The 22289-nt window shown below is 38.1% G+C and overlaps 1 protein-coding gene across 1 annotated transcript; it reads left to right on the top strand.

Annotated features, from left to right (window-relative positions):
• The first annotated feature begins 992 nt into the window (after nucleotides 1-992).
• Nucleotides 993-12654, top strand: LOC123865963 (protein-glucosylgalactosylhydroxylysine glucosidase). Its single transcript, XM_045907221.1, has 14 exons — nucleotides 993-1773; nucleotides 4413-4744; nucleotides 5194-5496; nucleotides 6015-6115; nucleotides 6465-6600; nucleotides 6970-7117; nucleotides 7773-7920; nucleotides 8277-8367; nucleotides 8749-8836; nucleotides 9115-9312; nucleotides 10710-10878; nucleotides 11136-11307; nucleotides 11793-11933; nucleotides 12490-12654. The coding sequence occupies exons 1-14, from the start codon at nucleotides 1598-1600 to the stop codon at nucleotides 12597-12599; spliced, it is 2313 nt and encodes a 770-aa protein (XP_045763177.1). The 5' UTR covers nucleotides 993-1597; the 3' UTR covers nucleotides 12600-12654.
• Nucleotides 12655-22289: the final 9635 nt, after the last annotated feature.

Genomic DNA, 22289 nt, shown 5'->3' with positions numbered 1-22289 from the left:
TTAAGGAAAGATTAGTCAATGGAATAACCCGAGTTGAAGAGGAATGACTAAGTAGGACTTTAGGTAGGTACCTACCTACCTTATATTTTGCTATTCCAGTCATGGTAAGGTGCAACGCACATCTGTAGAGTAGAGTGGAACCGAGGGCCAAGCGAATGAGGTCACCTAGATGTAGGAAGGTACCTATTAATTAATAATGGACAATCGAATCAAGCAATTAACAAAATTAATGACTCGTTGGTATACGAGCTTATCACTATTGATATTAAAAAAGAGAAATCCAATCACGCCGCAACAGAACCGTGTATCAATGTGGTTTTATGTATACAACGAGCGACATAAGCCAAGTACTTTTTAGTCCGGGAAATCAAATAGGTCCAACAGAATTTTAAAAACCTAGAAAAATTCGCGCGGACGAAGTCCCGGATTTCATCCATTACCAATAGATAACATCATCGCTTAGAACATTAGAATAAGAAGAAGACGTATTCTTATAGCTGATTAGAGAATACTCTACGTGTGGCCTAAAGCAAGATCAGGTCAATGAACTGGATCACAGGTTGAGATAATTAACTCACTTGATCTTATCATAGTATTGTCTTGTCTTATATAACAAGTGTCACAGCAGGTCCTTCCACTTAATACAATCAGGAAGTGACAATTGAATTAGCAGTCCTGGACAGGGCTGCCTTTGCTTAGACAATAAGGATAGATTTAAAAAAACTGGAAAACAAAATTACTTTTAAGCTGTACGGTTAGCGATCTTTGCCTGTCTGGAAGCTGATATTAAAAAAAAAAAGAATAGTAAGATGGAAGGAAGTAAAAACACATTGTGGACACAGAAATTGGTGTGTGTGAAAAGAGAATAAATACGTGTTTTTCTCATCAGATAAGAGAGCAGGATATACAGACAAAGCGGTGACCCTACAATAGGTTTCATTATCGTTATTAATAGAACAATAAAGTGTGTCATGTCAGCTGGGTCGCGTAATCTAGAGGGTGACGCACTACACGGGTGCGATCTGCTTTGTGTGGCGCTTATCGCTAACTCCACAGCAGCAATTCAAATCCAGCGTTCTATCTGACAGTTCGGTAACAGAGCGCGCAGAAGAAGGATTCATTCTGCCTAATTCGTATACAGTCTGTGCGTAAATTCGAAAAAAAAGTGGCAAAAAAATAAATACTCGTACGTACTTTTTTAACTGGCTTCACGGCTCTGGGTTCTAACCATTTGAGCCTAATATAGGTGCGCTGTATGGATTAACTCCTGTTCAGTTAGTGACATGGAGATGTCTAAATAAAAAAAGGTTTTATTTATATATGTGGCGAAAGTGAAACTTCCGCGATTCATCTAAAAGTTCAGAAACAAAAAGAAAAAGAAAGAAAAGAAAAAGAAGAAGAAAGATTACTATTATTCAGCGAGAGAAAAAAAAAAGTTTCATACTTATAGTAATTTTATATGCGTAGATATGGAACTCGTCTAGGAACTCTAATATTATACAATAGTTAAAAGAGATTGGAAAAGAAGGATTTACTCCTATCAAGCAGTGGCAATTTGTTGTTTTAATACATAAAAAAGTTTTATATTTCTACGTGGATGTGGAATTTTTTGGCGCGTAACAAGCAAGTGGCGGCGATGTTGGGATTGCTTGCAGCGGCCGCTTTGGTGGTAATATTTTTGACCACCAGAGGTCGCGGTCATGTAATCGTTGAACAGATTTTGGTGGAAACTGAGGATGTCAGTGAGAGTCCGTACATTTTTTCTGCTCACAGGTAGGTACTTTACTTTTATTTTTCAAAATATCTTAGTTACAAACTGGCTCTAGCGAATGCATAAAAATACTTAAATAAAAAACCTTTTTTTATACATAGATCTATGTTTTATATATATGTCCTTAACTTACCCACTCATTGGGACATCTACGATGTTATTTTAAAATTAAATAAAAAAATCAAATTGCTTAATAAATTGAAAATACTTTGTAAAATCTGAAAGTTAAGTAAGTAGGTAAGCAAGTATCAAGTAGTACCAGAACTTTAAAGTAGGTAAATTATAAAAGAAAGCGATAATTCAGCAGACTTCTTCGAATGATTAGAAGAAAGTAATTTTAGAAATTGTTGGCATTAGGTTTACCTGATAGCTATTAAACAGTTATAATTAAAATAATTATAATTACTAGGTGGAATTCCTATTCTAATATCTACCTAATTACCTATGTTTTTATTGCAAGAAAATGGTTTAATGATGCTTTCTACAATTAAAACTAAACCCGTTGATAGATAATTATTTATTAGCGATAATTTGACTTAATACCTATACTCATACTTTTATATTACCTATACTTTTTGGATTACGATATAAAACGGTACAAAAATATAAATACCAACCTACGCTTTATAATTTTTTAGGGTTCCGTACTTCAAAAGGAAAAACTGAACCCTTATAGGATCACTTTGTTGTCTGTCTGTCTGTCTATCTGTCTGTCTGTCTGTCTGTCTGTCTGTCTGTCTGTCTGTCTGTCCGTCCGTCCGTCCGTCTATCCGTCGTGTCTGTCAAGAAACCTATATAGATCGTTTCAACGAATAGTACCTATGGCGTTATGTTGGCTCCCCTGTCTGTCTAAGTCATTGGGATGGTCATTGGCACCATATTGGCATGAGAAGACGCAGATTTTGTTTATTTTCATTGTTTTTCATTTCATTCATTCATAAAAATCAAATGAAAATAAACAAAATCTGCGTCTTCTTATGCAAATATGGTGCCAATGACTTTGACAGACAGGGGAGCCAACATAACGCCATAGGTACTATTCGTTGAAACGACCTATAGGGTACTTCCCGTTGACCTAGAATCATGAAATTTGGCAGGTAGGTAGGTATTATAGCACACGTACAGGAATAAATCAGAAAACCGTGAATTTGTGGTAACATCATTAAAAAAAATTAAAATGTCTTTCAATTTTCAAAATAAGATAACTATACCAAGTGGAGTACTTATCATATGAAAGGGCTTTACCTGTACATTCTAAAACAGATTTTTATTTATTTTTATGTTTATAATAGTTTTTGGACTATCGTGCAAAATGTTGGAAAAAATACCCGAGCACGGAACCCTCAGTACGCGAGTCTGACTCGCACTTGGCCGGTTTTTTTAACGTTTTGGACGGACGCGAACGGATGCGGACGGTTGGCTTGGTAGAATTGAAAATTGCACATTGAAACAAAATTTGCATTATCCAAAAATTGACAGCTGTTCTGAGTTACAACACGGTTACAACTAGGTGGTACATCGACTGTGATTCTGCGGAAAAAACCAGGCCAATTGTAAAAATCCTCGTCTTGATAACTTTTACGACCTATGATGACTCTAGTCACTAGTGTCACTTTATACTTAGTCGTTTTATGCGTTCGATATCCCAAGTCGATATTTCGAATCGAAATTTCCAAACGGAATTCCGACTGTATGTGACCGGGTTCAAAGCTATACTTTGAAATATGGAATATGAAGCAATTACTATTGAAAAATGGAGATTTTCGGATAGGGTCTCTTTTCAATGTGCGATAAGTAGTAGGTACTAGGTACCTATTGTATTACAAGCTGATGTTCGCGACTTTGACGGCGTGGATTTACCTATCTAGGTAGATCGGTACGTTTATTAAAATCCCCTGTGAACTCTTTGGTTTTCCAGGATAAAAAGTAGCCAAATATCATTCTCCATAGCCAAGTAAAAAATCATATCGATCCATTTGATTATCGATCGATCGATTTGTTTTTTTTTTTTGTTTTGTTGCTCCGTTGCGGCGTGATTGAAAGACAAACCAACTAACAAACACACTTTCACATAGATAATAATCACTGCCGCAGTGTGCGTAGTAAAATAATTGATATTTTAGAGACATTATACCTACACAAAGTAAGAAGATCTTTGAGATCTGACATCCACATTATTATAACTTTTTAAGAGGGGTCTCTCCGTCACTCGCTCCATACAAACGTAGTTCGTCTCTCATTGGAATACTAACCAATCATACTCAATAGAATATTGTGTTAAACGTTCCAGGAACTAATTGCCTATGGTTTTCCAGATTTCCGTTAAAATATCCGGTTTCAAAGTTAGGCGTTCTTGAAAATTCACATACAAATCTATGAGCCCCTGTAATTTTAAAACTACATATTTTTAGAAAAATCTAAAACACCACAGGCACAGATATTAGTTTCTAGAATATGTGTGCACAATTTCATGGACTTTGGTTGTTTAATATTCAAATGAAATTGGGGCTACGATTGTATGGAGTAAGTGACGGAGAGAGCCCTGTTAATTGCCTTATATTTTGTTCTATTCCGATTCTAATCTATTCTATTCTTAGACTTGATAAATACCTTATTTATTTATATTCCTTTCATATTACAGCCTCCCATCAGACGATCGATTCATGCCATCCGTAGGCAATGGCCATCTCGCTACCAACGTCTTTAGCGACACAGTCTATATGAATGGCTTATACAATGGACGTAGGGGCGAGAGCAGACGGGCCAGAATACCAGCTTGGGCAAACATACGCCTTAATTCCACCCTTACAAACCACCCGTATAGTCCAGTTTACAGTCTGGACACGAAACATGGGGTGTTCCAAGTGTCGGTCGATAGAGATAGGTCGGTGGTGACTCAGAGAATCTTCGCTCATAGATTCTACACGAGGTCTATTGTGAACCAAATCAAGGTTGAGCCTAAGACTCATGCAGGTAAGATTATCATCATTAACCTATCACCGGCCCACTACTGAGAATGGCTCTCTGTTCAGAATGAAAAGGGTTAAATCCATAGTTTACTACTCTGTAAACTATGGTTAAATAGGAAATATAAAAAATTATAATAGGCGTTAACTTTTCTAGGCCTAAAAATTTTAATGCTCCCTTGAAAAGTGAAAATGACTTCACTAAGTTTTAACTTTTAATTCTATACGCAAATTCTCATTGAAGTAAATTTGCTATAAATTATATGTAAGGCACTCCATATTATATAAAATTACTGAGCTTTACAAAAGTGCGTAACTGAAAAATTGCTATTTAAAAATTAAATGTGATAAAACATAATTTTTTGCGTAGGTATCTAATATCTATAGATTTATTATGGGATTGATATTTTAAATAATTACCAGATAAGCAATATTTTGATATGATGAATTTTTCAGATCCAAACTTCGTTCACCAAGCAATCTGGATAGCCATAAAACAAATGCCAGGTCCCGAAAGCCAAGATATCGCCTTCGCCCCCCCAACTCCTGAGATCATCGATGAAATGATAGTGTGGAAAGCATGTGGGAAGACCAAGGAAGTAGAAGATCCAGCGTATCAAGCCACGCCAGTAGATGTTTGTGCCTATTGGACCTCTGTGCCTGATCACCTCGTGGTACCACATGTCAGGAGTAGAGTGTTCACGTTTTTCATGACCGCCGATAAAAATGAAACTGTGGCAAGACAGGAGTTCATCAAAAGTGAGTTTTTATTTTTTGTCCTTAAGGTGCATGAGACGGGTCTGCCCGCGTAATTCAAAATTAATTTGGTTTTTCACAATTCATAAACTAATATGTCAAAGTAGGCTTATGGCATTCTAATTCCGACAGTGGCAATATCATCTTCACAGGATTACATAAAAATCTTTACTTGAAAGTGTTCAGTTTAAGAAATTGTGTGATTAATGTGATTCTCTATTAAAAGTTAGTGACCCCTTAATATGATTTTATATTAAAAGTTAGTGAAAACCACCTAAGGTGTCCCCTCGCCTCATATCCCAATTGCCATTTCGACCTGTCACGTAGGTAGCTTAACTGGTCGGTGATGAAGCTAACTAGGTAGGTAAATCATCATTGAAAGTAACCAGGTGATGATTTTTCAACGACGTTGTTAAGGAAACATATAAAATATTGATATTAACATTTCTAATAATAATTAATTACCGTAGACTAATTTAGTTATGACAGTAATCAGTATGGTAGATGTAATGGTATGACAGTATTGCAGGAGGACGGGGAGGAGTTGTTCGAGAAGCATGTGGACCACTGGGGGAAGTTGTACCGGCAGGGTGGATTGGAGATTGAAGGAAATTTACAGCTGGTAAGTTTTACAAACTTTAAAGATTACAATTTCTGATGACCACGACACAAATTAGAAAACCTACAGAAATACATACTCTAATAATTGTTTTTCTATTTATGATATAACTAGATAATGCCCGCGACTCTGTACGCATGGATTTAGGTTTTTGAAAATCCCGTGGGAACTCTTGATTTTCCAGGGTAAAAAGTAGCCTATATGCGTCCCTAATACCAAACTCTATAATACCAAACATTAAAATCGGTTCAGCGGTTGAGCCGTGAAAACGTAGCAGACAGACAGACAAGCAGACACACTTTCGCATTTATAATATAAAAGTACCTATGGATAATATAACTCTTGATTTCAGGCCAAAATAATCAACGGGATATGGTACTACTTCTTAAGCTCGCTTCCATCAGAACAGTCTCACTTTCCGCTAGACCGATTCTATGGTCTCAGTCCAACGGGATTGGGCAGGGGCGGTAATTTTGATGACTATGAGGGTAAGAAACTATTTCATATTCCACTCTCGGTCCCACCTGTTCAAGTCATAAAATCAGCCTATTAAATTAATATTACAATACTACCTTCTTGTAGCATGTTCACTTACCCCAATGAGATCGCAGGCCTAAATAGTATTCTCAGTCGCATACAATACCCGGGATCCTGAGACGCCTCTAACCTAACGTGGAATTAAACTAGGCCTAAATAGTATAGGAATAAAAAAATCTTGTATAGGAAAAAAAGTATCAAGCTAAGTACGTACCTCTTTTTAAATCGATTAAACTGTTGGGCCATGAAAAGCTAGCAGACAGATAGACAGACACACTTTCGCATTTATAATATTAGTATAGATGGATGTATAATTCCAGGTCACAACTTCTGGGACACGGAGATGTGGATGTTCCCACCAATCCTGCTGTTGTACCCGCAGTACGCTCGCCAACTTCTTCAGTATCGTCTCGATACCGCATACGTGGCCGCTGAGCTGGCGAGATTAACTGGAAATAAAGGATACAGGTACATTTTCATACGTATTATGTATTTATAATACTAGATTGCCTGTGATGTCATCACGCTAATTCAATTTTTAAGGACATACCGTCTTTCTGCGAATATGATGATACTTGTTGGCTCATACATTTTTTTACCCGACTGCGGCAAAGCCAAAAGGAAGGGTTATGATTTTTATTATTATGAAGTTAAAGCACAGTTTTAGGTACTTACATCGTAGAACTGTGGTTAAAGAACAACCATCGAGTCTCTTGCTGGTAGGCTTCTGCCCAAAAACGGCATTCGTAAAGCGAATCGCCTCCAAGTCAAAAGTGAATATAGGCATCTTCTAGGCAAGCGCGCTCAATCTAAGGCGAGCAAGTCTGATTGCTGCCAAGCACTAGATTCATTAATAAAAAATCACACTAATATTATAAAGGAGAAAGTTTGTATGTGTGTGTGTGTGTGTGTATGTTTGTTACTCCTTCACGCAAAAACTACTGGACGGATTGGGCTGAAATTTAGAATGGAGATAGATTATACCCTGGATTAGCACATAGGCTACTTTTTATCCCGGAAAATCAAAGAGTTCCCACGGGAATTTTAAAAAACTTACATCCACGCGAACGAACTCGCGGGCATCAGCTAGTTTGTTAATAAATTATTCTATTAACGTTCACAGATATCCATGGGAAAGTGCTTACACGGGCAGTGAGGTGACTCAGCCGTGTTGTCCCGAAGTGGCGGAGTTTGAACAGCACATCACTGGATGTATATCGTTTGCAGCCAGGCAGTACCTTGCTGTGACCAGGGATGAAGATTGGTTGAAGGTAAGTCGCGTCATTTTAGTACTGTTTCGTCTGTCTGAATAATGAAGTAAATCCCGCACTTCAAAACATTTCGTCCTCAAAATTCTCCCTCAAACCCTAAAACGAAAGTTGCCAACCTTTACCTCAGCATCAATGTCAAAACATGGTTTTTGGCCAATCCCATTGGCTAAATACCATGTTTTGACATTGATGCTGTCCTTTAATGATTGATACATTTTTAGCCGATCGCCCTGCAGGGTTTCGCTCAGAAGACGTTGCTTTCTATTTACGTATCATGTTGTTTACAAAGATCTTCAGTTTTTAGAAGAGTACTCTTTCTATACTCTAGAGAATAACCCTTGAATTTACACTTTCAGCACGGCGGGTGTTCCATAGTAACAAATATCGCCGACTTCTGGGCTTCTCGGGCTGTTATTAATTACTCGACCGGCCTCTATGATATTGCAAGTAAGTTCATAATATACTTACCTACCTATACCTACTTTAGTCTTCCCTAGTTTACATAAAAGGTAAACAAGTAAATTCTCACTGAAATGCGTAAGAGGCGCACTCTAAGCTGTCCATACGACTTCGTTACCGAAGATTGACAATGAAAATTTGAAAGTGAAAAATCTAACTCCCAGGAGGTCTAAACACCGGGCAAATTACGTAGCACGCATTTCTCCGGCAAGGTTTCTGCGATTTGTTTACCTTTAAAACAAACTAAGGAAAACTAAAGCATTTAATTTTTATGACTTTAGTTATTATGAGTTGTTTTTTGTTGTTTTTGAAAATAAAAGAAAAAATAAGTTTTATAATAATTGTAGTTGTTATTTTGACTATTTCCAGATGTGATGGGTCCGGATGAAGACCACAGTAACGTGACCAACTCAGTGTTCACTAATGTAGTAGCTGGTTATTCGCTGTATCTGGCTCAGTGAGTATCTTAGTAGGTACCTACCTATCTAAGATTGATGATTTATTTTTACATAATAGTACCCCAAATATAACGGCATGGGGCAGCTTTATAAACAGTAGTTTGGCTGCTGAGATCTACAGAGTATACTTTGACTTTGCTCAGACTTCAGTTTCAGTTAAAACGAGACAAAATATCAGCGATATAATGCTGTCTCATTTTAAGTGTTTTGTGACTGGGCAAAGTTAAAGTACCCTCAATAGATCTCAACTTCAGTAATATGACAATATTCTTTCCAGATACGTAGCCTGCCAGTGTAAATCCTACTACATGGCAAAAGACCCCGACCACTGGGCTGACATCGCCTGGAGTCTCGCGCTACCTTACGATGAGACCCTGGACTATCACCCACAGTTCCAAGGCTATAAGAGGAAGGAAGCCATCAAACAGGCTGACGCTGTGCTATTGGGCTTTCCTCTTCAGTATCCCATGAATATGTGAGTATTTTTATAACTTTACGGGTTGGTCCATCGTCTCTACTGATGGGCATCTACAGCTGGACAAAGTAGTCTTATAAGGAGTTTAAACAGCGATTATACAGGCTAATGCTTGTAAATCCCCTGGGCTCACATCGCCTGGATTCTCGCGCTACCTTACGACAAGACCCTGGAATACCACTCCCAGTTCCAAAGCTATAAGAGAACTCTTTGACCTGGTTCCTCCTTCACCTTTCTACAATCGTACTGCCAGGCATCGTCAAGGCCTGCATCCGTACGTAGTCGAAATTCCTCGAACACGTACGAAACGATTTGCTTCCTCTTTCCTAATTCGAACCGCTAGGATATGGAACGCCCTTCCGGCATCGGTTTTCCCTTCCACCTATAATATGGGTACCTTCAAGTCAAGAGTGAATAGGCAATTTCTAGACAAGCGCGCTCCATCTTAGGCTGCATCATCACTTGCTAGCAGGTCTGATTGCAGCCAAGCGCTAGTCTATATAATTAAAAAAAAAAACATGAATAGGTATGTATGTATGTCTTCGTCATCTCTACTACTTATACTTGTACCTACCTACTTACTCTACGGAGTAGGTACTTTTCCCTTTTTAAAACAACCATAATAACATTATTAATCAACATTTTTACGAATTAGTGCTCAGAGCACAATAAAGACATCCACGGTCGTGTGTAGGTATTTCCCAATCTTCACACTATTTTACATTGTTCAAAGGGTCAATTGTCTCAAGTATGACAATTGTTTATTTTAGGTCAAATCATACACGTGGGTCACATTGACATCAATAAAATAATCGTAGATCTTCAATTTTGATAAGTGGGGCGATACCTAGTAAATCGATAAAATGATGTATCATGTAAGATTAGCTGATGCTCGCGATTTTAAACCGATATTTTACCCCTTTGGGAAATATTCAGAAATGCTTAGCGGGAGTCTACGTCATAATAATTTAATAATAATTTAATTTAAACTAATTTTGAATCATTAATTAAGGCTAGGTATTTAGGACTCTTCTAACTAATTTCATTTTTTTTTTTTTAAAGAATATTAGCCATGCTAATCATGACTAATACTACCCTTTCCCCTCCAAGTGCCCTCCAATTAAGCGTAAAGCTTGTGCCAGCAGTGGGTACTACAATATTGCAACGGGTGGGGTTTGAACCGCCGATCTTCAATTCAGTCCGCTCCTCAACCGTTGAGCTATCGAGGCTCTAAAGCATATAATAGCTATATGCTTGCCAAATTAGAGCCCTATCGAAAAAAAAGAGATCGAAAAGTCCTGAGCTCTTTGTAGAAAGTAAGTATATCTACCTATTCTTCTTCGTCCTGAGTCCTATCTCACTCACTAATTGGTACTTTATTTCAACTCATCTTTTAGTTCAACACGAATAAACGACCTCACATACTACGAGTCAGTAACGCGTGGAAGTGGCCTCGCCATGACCTGGAGCATGCACACCATCAGTCAGCTGCAAATACAGGACAACCTGCGAGCCGCCACGCTCTTCAACAAGAGCTACGAGGGATACGTCCGAGAGCCTTTCAAGGTAGGGTATACAACCACCATAAAATTGCTTTTTAGGTTTCTGTACACGAAGGATGGCAACGGGGACCTATTAGTAAGCCTTCGCGGTCCATCCGTCCGTCCCTCTGTCAGCGGGCTGTATCGCGTGAACTGTACCCATAACGGTAAAGGGTTAAAGGGTTGTGTGTGTGTGTGTTTGTGTGCGTGTGTGCGTGCGGGTGCGCGTATACAACACTACATAATATTACAACAATCGCTAAGTACATACCATTCCTTCAGGTTTGGACAGAGCAGCGTCGCCCAAAAGTCGGAGCTGTGAACTTCCACACCGGGATGGGCGGTTTCCTGCAAACGCTCATGTTTGGGTACGCCGGCCTCAGGATACACCTGGACAAACTTGAAATTATCCAGCCTCAACTACCGCCTGAAGCTACCAAGTTCAGAATTAAGGGTACGTTAATAATTCAGAAAACCTGTATGCCTGGTTGTTCTCCATAATGTTCCCAAAGCTGAGTGAAGTCTGTCAATCCGTACTTGGTCAGCGTGGTAGACTATGGCCTGAACACTTCGCATTCGAGACCTGTGCTCTGTTAGTTCGTCAGTCCTTCCGCTACTGTACCTAACTATACTTATGCTCTGATATACTTATTATTATCACTTCCACCTCTGAATCATGCCTACCTAGGTAGGTACTTTTGAACAACTGGCACAGAATGTTCTTTGTCCCGCATTGTATCTACTTAACAGATCAAACTTGCAAGACCAAGAAGTAATAGAACCCACATACCAACCTAAGCTTGTTTTTACTTGAGGCCAGCTGAAATGGGAGACATTCAATTCAAGTTCAACTGACACACAGACAATAGATTAAAAAGTTTATTAAGTTGATACTTCCAACGTAGTTCCTTGCATAAAATATTTTTCTTTCCTCTTCAGGTATCAAGTACTTAGGCTCCAACCTGACGCTAGACATCCGTGTTCCACAAACGACGCTCACCGTCACCTCTGTGGATGACAACTGGCCTCTTATGATGAACAACGGGAAATACAACGTCACCTTAGTGCCTGGAATGATTGGTAAGCACAAGTTATTAGGTATAACTTTAAACTTACTAGTGACCCGCCCCAGCTTTGCACGGAGGGCATATTAGGTACAAATTTCACAGTTACCTCTAATTTTTTGAAAATAAAATATAGGTAGCCTATGTCACATAATGTAGCTTTCTACCACTTCTACTGGTAAAGAATTTTCAAAATCGGTTCAATGTTCCAGAATTTACTTCCCACAAACAAATCACAAACTTTACCTCTTTATAAAATTAGTATCGTATAAATAGGTAAGCCGTGATAATTTAGTGGTTAGAACGTTCGCCTCCTAATCGGGGTTCGGGGGTTCGATCCGGTACCTCTTTTCGAAGTTATGTGCGTTTTATAAGTAAATAAATATCACATGCTTTAACGTTGAAGGAAAAGGATAGGTACCTAGTATCTAACCGATTGTGTAACCTAATGTGACCTGGTGTATTCTAGTAAGGTTCCAATTACTCCATATTTATAAGACTCCTCTTTTAAAGATATTTCTTGCAACCAAAACTTGCTTAAATAATTTATTCCATCACATATTTATTTCCAGTGACGCTGCAAGGCACCGGACCATTCACAATACGGAGCGTGCCGTGGAAAGACTGCAAGCTTCCCGTCGACATCATAGGACAGAACTATCTCAGGCCCATTGGATTATAATGTGCCATAGTCATGAATATCGTGTACTATAACTAATAAAGAATTTTTTAAAGTTCGTTTGGTTCCTACTAACTTATTTCTTTGTGCAGGATTCACATAACTATGTATAATATGACTTTTTATACCAACGAAATACCTACCTATTTCGTTCTTTGTGCGGGGTTTGCGCCTATTTAAATGTCACTGCGCCGATTATGATGAAACTTTCGCATTTCTAAAACATAAATACCTACATAGTAAGGTTTAACAAAGAGCACAGATGTGGCTGTAGTTCTGTCATTCTCGTGTCAAAAAGGACTAAAGAGCTAACCCAAAAAGTAGTACTTAACTAGGTATTTGAGTTATCGCTTACCTAAGTGGGAATTTCAAATAACTGAGGTTTCTAAAAAAAAAAAGATTCCGACGAATTGAAAACCTCCTCCTTTTTTGGAAGTCGGTTAAAAAAGTAACTTACCTACTAAGCCTTCTTTTCGTTCGAATCGCGGTGTTGATTTCCAAATTTTTTGATGGCACTAGTTTTTCATGTTTGGGTACCTATACCTACTCGATTTTATTGCCTAGGTAGTATTTATTCTATTCTGACCTGCCGACCTACCTACAGAATATTCGACACGTGTAGCTTAAAACATCTTTCGATGACGTAATTCGCTTGGAACAAAGTATTATTATTTGAGTTGAAATGTAAGCTTAGTACGAGCTTGTACAATTCGACAACGTTGATAGATTTCGAGTATCGAAACTTACGTCATAACGTCAAAGTAATATTATTGATTAAGATTAGGGATTGGTTCCAAACTGGTGGACCAATCCTCGAAAATTCGGGGATTCAAATTCGATACTCGAAACCTATCACCTATCCATTTTAGCGACACGTGCAAACTCGTACAGTACCCGGGAGAAAATAATTGCACGTCGATCTTTAGAAAGAGATTTCGGCTTCGTCTCTCGTAATACTAAGCTTTTGTCTATTTCAACAACAAAGACAGCTCTACGAAACCATTTCTCGTTTTCAATTTCGATGTGCAATATTTCCTTTCAGCTACTTACTTCTGGCTGTTATTCCTTATCTATTTCCTATTAGAATATTGTTTACAATAAAATGGTACCTAGCTGTATACTAAGGCTTTATTAATAATAATAATTAGTAAGTAGGGTTTTGAATAATTAGGCTGCAGACCTTTGAGAACTTTAGAGAGAACTCTCAGAATGTTTCCTCGCTGTTTCCCTTCACTAAAGCAAGTGATATATTTCAAAGGAACAAATAAAAACAGCTCAAATAAAAAATCCATTGCATTTATTCAATCACAGAGCAGATACAATAACATCCTGTCATTCATCAGTAAATGTCTAAAAATGGATACCTACTGACGAATAACTATAATATAATTAGATATAATGTAATTGGATACTTATATAATTAAAACAGTGATTTAAATAGTAGCTAGGTAATTATGTCTAATTCCGCTATTACACCTGTAAGTTTTACTTACGTAGGTAGCTTACGCAATTAACTTACGACAAATTTACTAATGTAAACACTCTACAATTACATTTACCTATCTTTGTGATGTCAATTAATCACGTAAGCTACTTACGTAAGTGAAACTTACAGGTGTAATCGCGGCCTAAGTATAAATGCGCACATCGCAGTGAAACACATGAGAACTCGTACTGAGAAAAACCTTTTTACAATTGTTCTATACTTAGGGCCGGCGCATATATGGCGGAGCGCAGCGCAGAGCATGCACGCGAAGTTTTCTAATCGCATGACATGACACATTACGCATATTTGTACCAGAGAATGCGCGAGCACGCGCGGGACTGCGCGCGGATGCGCGAGTATCCGCACGGATGCTTGATGACAATTGATTTTAGATATTATTTCAATAAGGACAATGTCGATAATATTTTGACTGTGAAAAATGCTCTGCGCTGCGCTCCGCCATATGTGCCCCGGTCCTTAGTGCATACATTTTGTCGTCGATTTTAGTCTTTAATTCAAGGGTCGGTATGACATGACAGTTATATGGCGAATGAATTCTCAAAATGTATGCGCAATAAGGTTTTTTACATATTGCAAGCTACCTATAGTCTCAGTACTTCGAGTATGCATATTAGGAAGGTTGTTTTAGGGTGGATAAACGGAATTAGTCACTCACATTCTTTTACAAGATATAAGAAATTTTATAAGTAAACATTGTAATTCATAGTTAACTAAATAATTAGTAATTACTAATTAGTTACATATCAATATAAAGCATGTCCATCACCAATCAAAAATTGCACAGCGTTGTGGGTCATATTTCACGAAAATATTACTTACTCAGCGCTGTTATCGTCTTGAAGTGGAATAAGATAGTTCAGCGATAACATTTATACAAGCAGTGCACGATGCAAATTTTTATAGGTGTATACGCAGCTTTAGGTACAAATGTGAACGTATAAGTGAAACACATGAGATTCATTCTGAGAACTTAGATAGTTTTACAAATAACTTGGCTACACAGTGCAAGCAGAAGACAGCGCTATTGCTATCGCAGTATTGCTATCGCTTTCTCGCATGTTAGTCACTGTTGCCAATTTAGTTTTACTAGGTTAGCATGTTTTACTTAAGACTTTGTCCAGAAGTGGAGAATTCATCGCGAACCATTTCGCGCGTATTCATAATAATACTTATGAATGTATGTTGGCGAGGTACCGGCTGCTAATAGGGACGTTGCGTCCACAGGAATCGCGCGAATTTAAAATACGCGCGTAAATTGCGTGCAATACGCGTACAACGCGGGTGCTCGCGCGAAACATGAGTCGAGATACCGTTATGCTGATGTGGCACTAATAAAAGCCAAAGTGCACAAGTGTAAATTAAAAATTTATAACACCCCCGACAAGTGAAGGTTACAGGTAACTAGAAAAGAGCTGTCAACTTTCAAACGGCTGAACCGTTTTCTTGGGTTATAGCTAAGAACACTCTCGATCAAGCCACCTTTCAAACAAACAAAACTAAATTAAAATCGGTTCATTAGTTTAGGAGCTAATTGTAGCTCCTAAACTAATGAACATGAATGTGGCATCGGCCACAGCCAGATACACAGATACACACGTCAAATTTATAACACCGGTCTTTTTGGGTCGGGGGTTAAAAATAAGAAGAAAAATAGTCGAGATACTACAGAGTAGACTCCTTGGAGTCCTTGGTTGCGTCCAGTTTAGTTTACGCGCGAACTTCAGAGGTGCGCATGTATCCAAATGCTCGCGCGTTGCTCACTCCTTAGGACACAACGTACGACTTCTGGACAAGGTCTGAAGGTTCTTCCCTGCCTCTATTGCTATTAAGCATTCGTGAAACAAAATTTTAAACCAAATCGCACTTGCCTGGCCGCCAGGAATCTCATATAATTTGGGATTTTTAACAAATTAAGTATACTTAATAATAATTATAAGAAATACACACATGATAGTGAAACACTTACACATACACATGATAGTGAAATACACACATGATAGTGAGAACTTATACTGAGAAAAATCTTTTTCAAATGGCTCTTTTACATAATATTGCGAGCTCTTACTTAGAGATTTATAGGTGACAAGTATTCAAAGTGCGATCATGTTGAAATCTAGCATCACCTGTAGCATGCCCTGATAAAAATATTTATTTTTTATTTTTTGAAAATTTATCATTTTTAACAATCATAATATTATAATTACCAAACAACGCACAATTACAGTGAGACACATGAGAATTCATACTGAGAAAAACCTATTTACAATAATAGCTGTAATGGCTTCTTTATATGTTGCGAGCTACGGAGTAGGTGCTACCATGTCATATATTAGGTACTTACTTCTGAGTAACTCAACAGGTAACAATTAACAAGCGATAATAAATGAATATAATCATGATGAATATTATATTACCAACGTAGGTCACAAATCCATACGAAACTTTTTTTTTTGTTGTAAACAAATAATTTTGTTAATGCACACATGGCAGTGAGACACATGAGAGCTCACACTGAGGAAAAACTTATTTACAATAATAATAATTTCTTTTGAAATATTCGGGTGTTCAGAAGGAAGGAGGAAGGAAATGATCAACAGCAGCTTGGCGAAGATAATAGAGATTTTTTTTAAATTATGACTGACTGTACTGTATAATAGAGAGACAATTATTTCTTGTGGACAGTTAGAACTTAGACTTTAGAAACCAGACTGATGACTGTTGGAACGGAGACTGTGTTGGAATGAAGACTGTGTTGGAATGAAGACTGTGTTGGAATGAAGACTGTGTTGGAATGAAGACTGTGTTGGAATGAAGACTGTGTTTGAATGAAGACTGTGTTGGAATGAAGACTGTGTTGGAATGAAGACTGTGTTGGAATGAAGACTGTGTTTGAATGAAGACTGTGTTGGAATGAAGACTGTGTTGGAATGAAGACTGTGTTGGAATGAAGACTGTGTTGGAATGAAGACTGTGTTTGAATGAAGACTGTGTTGGAATGAAGACTGTGTTGGAATGAAGACTGTGTTGGAATGAAGACTGTGTTGGAATGAAGACTGTGTTGGAATGAAGACTGTGTTTGAATGAAGACTGTGTTGGAATGAAGACTGTGTTGGAATGAAGACTGTGTTGGAATGAAGACTGTGTTTGAATGAAGACTGTGTTGGAATGAAGACTGTGTTTGAATGAAGACTGTGTTGGAATGAAGACTGTGTTGGAATGAAGACTGTGTTGGAATGAAGACTGTGTTTGAATGAAGACTGTGTTGGAATGAAGACTGTGTTGGAATGAAGACTGTGTTGGAATGAAGACTGTGTTGGAATGAAGACTGTGTTTGAATGAAGACTGTGTTGGAATGAAGACTGTGTTGGAATGAAGACTGTGTTGGAATGAAGACTGTGTTTGAATGAAGACTGTGTTGGAATGAAGACTGTGTTGGAATGAAGACTGTGTTTGAATGAAGACTGTGTTGGAATGAAGACTGTGTTGGAATGAAGACTGTGTTGGAATGAAGACTGTGTTTGAATGAAGACTGTGTTGGAATGAAGACTGTGTTGGAATGAAGACTGTGTTGGAATGAAGACTGTGTTGGAATGAAGACTGTGTTTGAATGAAGACTGTGTTGGAATGAAGACTGTGTTGGAATGAAGACTGTGTTGGAATGAAGACTGTGTTGGAATGAAGACTGTGTTGGAATGAAGACTGTGTTTGAATGAAGACTGTGTTGGAATGAAGACTGTGTTGGAATGAAGACTGTGTTGGAATGAAGACTGTGTTGGAATGAAGACTGTGTTGGAATGAAGACTGTGTTGGAATGAAGACTGTGTTGGAATGAAGACTGTGTTGGAATGAAGACTGTGTTGGAATGAAGACTGTGTTGGAATGAAGACTGTGTTGGAATGAAGACTGTGTTGGAATGAAGATTGTGTTGGACTGGATACTGGCTAACAGAGCGGGTGGAGGACCTTTTTAACAATAATTTGTTAATTTCCAATGTTTATCTAAGTACATTCAGTTACAAAATATTAAATAAATAACGTGTAGGTACAATCAGCTACAAAAATATGCAAATATTACGCTTTACATATCGCGAGCTACTGAGAACTAGTACTGAGACACTAAAGGTGCCCACGCACTTGAACTGAACTGCAGCTGAACTGCGCGTCGCGTCAGCGCCCCGCACGATATTCTCTCCAGCCGCGCCGCGCGGCAGTGACGTACGCGCGTCGCAACTGGAGAGAATCTCGTGCGGGGCGCTGACGCGACGCGCAGTTCAGCTGCAGTTCAGTTCAAGTGCGTGGGCACCTTAAACAGGCCAACTCGCATAATTTCACAAGCCGTAAGAGATGCTATTGTACACTTTGCAATTCATAATTTTTATCTATAGTTTAATTTTAGTAATTCAAACTATTCTAATTGTACAAACATTCGAGTACATTTATATTACCTATGATAATAATTAAAATGGTTTAAAAAAATATATTACTGTTCCGTACAACTTAACAAATGCAATAGACATATTAACTTATAAAATAATAATTATTGACAATATAATTAATGATATAGAAAATATAAATTATTATTATCTTTAATAATAAACTATTAATAAAATCTACACGTTATTAATAACGTTACCATTGATATTATGAAAAGACTATCACAGAGAGCTTTGGAATATTATCATGGAATTACTATTAATGCTAATATATTCAGCTCTTATCGATATGTTACTACTGTTTTATTGTCTGATATGAATGATTACCACTAATTAGTTCCTAATGAATAATGAATGATCGTGATAACAACAAACAAACCATTACCGCTTAAATACGAGATATTTTCAATATTTCCAATCATCAGAGTAAAGTATAAAATTAACATGGATATGTGAAATATAGTTAGGAGGTGATAAGTAGTACCTACCTATCGCAAGTTCAACAAAAACCATGGATCCATTTAAGTCCCTACACTCAACGGAACCCCCCACAATCTGGAACTTATTACCTGTGTCTTTGATCTATACATTTTAGAAAAAAAATCGATTCTATTAAATTTACTTTTAAAAATAATATATAATTAGCCTTTCTTTCAAAGGTTTCTTATAGTATCGTAATATAATTTATTCAAATTATTTTTATTTAATCAAGTCTCAGGGTCAAGCAAAGAACTGGTTATTTGACCGGTCTCACAGATTTGACCACCGACAACAGTTTATGTATAATCTATGCCTATAATTAGTGATGATACAATGGAAACTATTCTGAAGCACACCCTGTATCTATTACGAAATCTTCGTCTATCACAGAGATTCAAATTTGGAACAATAAAACATATGACATTACGCCCACTAATTTAACCTAGACGGACCGCAAAAACTAAAACGGTCCGCAGTAAAGTATAATAAACCACAGTCCGATAAGATCTAATTTTTGAGAAAACATGGGGACGACAGTTTGCTGGCTTATGGTCCAATTATACCAAGTATTTAATCCTTGTTTTGTTATTAAAAATTGTAATGCCATCCCTTTTTGCCAGATAACAAGAGAGGTTGAACTAACCATGGTTACTTGCTTGGTCAAATTAGATAAACCTGTGAATTTCAGCCGATAGAGTGGCTAAAATCAAAGATTACAAACGCATAGAAATATTAATACGGTCGCAACTTTGATTCCAAAAAAAAATTATACTGAATTTTTAGGTATTACTATAATAAGTAAGTAATTTGTAATCAAAGTTGCGACCGTTTCCTGTAGTAATGAGTGATAAAAACTATATGTGACCGACAGTTATTATAATTATAATTATAATTAAGTTTTTGATAAAACGACAATTCAATGATAACCGACCGGGTTTTCCTGAGACTAAAATAAAACGATTCCAAATTGAAACGCTATGTATTTTGGAACGATAAAGTGAAATGAGTCACAGAGCCGTTGGATCCAAGATAGACCTTTGCCTAACAATAGAATAAAAAATACGATACAGAAATAGAGACCTAAGTCAAAACAAACTAGCGTGATTGAGGCTAAATTATGTTTACAATAACAAAACTATTTCTAGGTCTTAACCGCTATTGGCTGTTAAACCATAACAACTCATTAAAGTTCTGTAACTATTCCAAGCAAATTCTATTAGGTAGGTAGGTAATTGGTGCATCAAAAGTAAACGTTGTGATTTTCTAACTATGGCAAACAAGACATAGAAGTACCGATATATATACGTACATCATTTTTTTCGTATCCTATAAGTACCTAATATTGTTAAGATCAGGGGCCTCTAAATTATAGAGTAGTCTCGCCATGGATCCGCCACAGGGTAATGGCCGAGACCCGAGAGTCGGTTGAAGTTGCTGCAAAATATACGTACAAGACGCCTTTATAAAATTTCTGAGAAATTATCATAGACTTAGTGATAATTGATATTGATGTATAGGTATATATGATGATAATGGTACATACTATCTTATATACAGAATACAGATAGTTTACCAATGTTGAAGCGCACAGGTAAAGGTGCAAAAATTACTTAGACACACTGTACATACAGATAAAACTTCAGAGATATCTAAATATTTCCTTGGTAGCATGTGGGAACAGTCAAACAGTTAAGACAAAGCTAAATGGGTAGTGGAGCTGAAATTGCCACGGGCAATGCCCATTGTCACTTCAGCTTTACAACAGGCATGGCACATAGTTCGGAAACACGATATGTTAGGGTCCCAAGTTTGAAGTAAAGTTTGAAGAACCGATATACCTACCTCAGGGTCTAAGGTGCTGAAATGGGGACCTTGCACCGGAAAGCGCAGCGTTGAGTCCCACTCACTAGGTGGATAGATATCAAACGAGTCGCAGGGAGCCGCTGGATGGGGCGCCAGCCAGGTAACCTCCCAGTGTGCCTGGATGCTGCTGGTCCCTTTTGGATGCGTCCGAGGGGAAGAGCAGTGTTTGGGCCGGTGCGCCCCGGTAACATGGCTAATAATTTCTCTTCGGAGATATTGTTGGCTATGGCTAATGACCTGGCAGGGAGGGAGGTTTCTCCGCGTGTCCCTCTGACTAGCAGAGGGCACAGTGGACGAAGCGGCGGATGGGACGCGGGCGACGTGCGCGTCCCAAGGTCGGGGGACGCACTTCGTTGGTGCGTCACGGAGGTGCGGTATTGGGGACCGAGCAGGTCCCCGGTGGAGGGTCTGCCTCGGCAGACGTCGCTGGCTGGGTCGCGGTTGTTTGCTTCGGCCGTTCCCGTGACCCAGTCGCCAGGCGACGCGCAGTAGCACCGCTGGGGTTTAGTGGGTATTCCGGTCGCCTCTCGGCCGGCGAGTCCCACATACCCTCCCTCAGCTGGCTGGCTGCCTCACGGCTGGCTGGCTAGCTTCCGGGGGGGATGCGTAAATGCATTCCCCAGCGTCAACAAAAAAAAAAAAGGGAGCAGCTGGATTCAAGCGGCGCAACACTGTGGAAGCCCCTACAAGAGTGAAGACACCTATGTCCAACAGTGGACATCTACCGGTTGATAATGATGATGATATGGGAACAGAATACAAAACACTAAAATTTAAAATAATTAAGATGATCCAATGTCAAACAACTTATAGCCCTATTCGAACACGCGATCGTCAAGGCCAATGTGACCCTTGACGTTGATGAATGATCATTCGACGCCCTTGGTCCAAAAATAGCATCTTAATTTTGTAGGGTTCCGTAGTGTAAGGAAAAAAAATAAGATACCGCAAAGCAGAGGCATATTGGTTTGATATAAATCTTCATTTTATAGGAATTTCCAGTTGTGTAAACTTTTAAGTTGCATATAAGTAATATTTTTGGTCCGTCACTTAGCTATCTAGACATTCAAAGCCTTTACTTATACTCTTTTTACACTGTCTCCTTTAATTTTTTATTTAATATCCTGTACCCAATAAAATAAATAAGTGAAAAAATCATTTAAAAAAAAAGTAGAAAATAGTTTGCAAACTAAAAGAGTAACGTCTACCTTTTGGCAAATTGTTAAAAAAAATTGTAACTAGGCCTAATAAAAATGTAGTTTTAGCTCTTTTCTGCATAAACAGTTATTTTAAAACATTCATGTATAGGTACGTACATAAATATATAATAATGATGACCTCGGCCGCTTTCGGCCACAGGCGGTTGCTTGGGAAGATCTCATAATACGTGTGCTTTGACACAAAATATATA

Source organism: Maniola jurtina, chromosome 1, assembly GCF_905333055.1.
Source record: "Maniola jurtina chromosome 1, ilManJurt1.1, whole genome shotgun sequence".
NCBI lineage: Eukaryota > Metazoa > Arthropoda > Insecta > Lepidoptera > Nymphalidae > Maniola > Maniola jurtina.
This window is presented reverse-complemented; position numbering and strand designations above follow the sequence as displayed.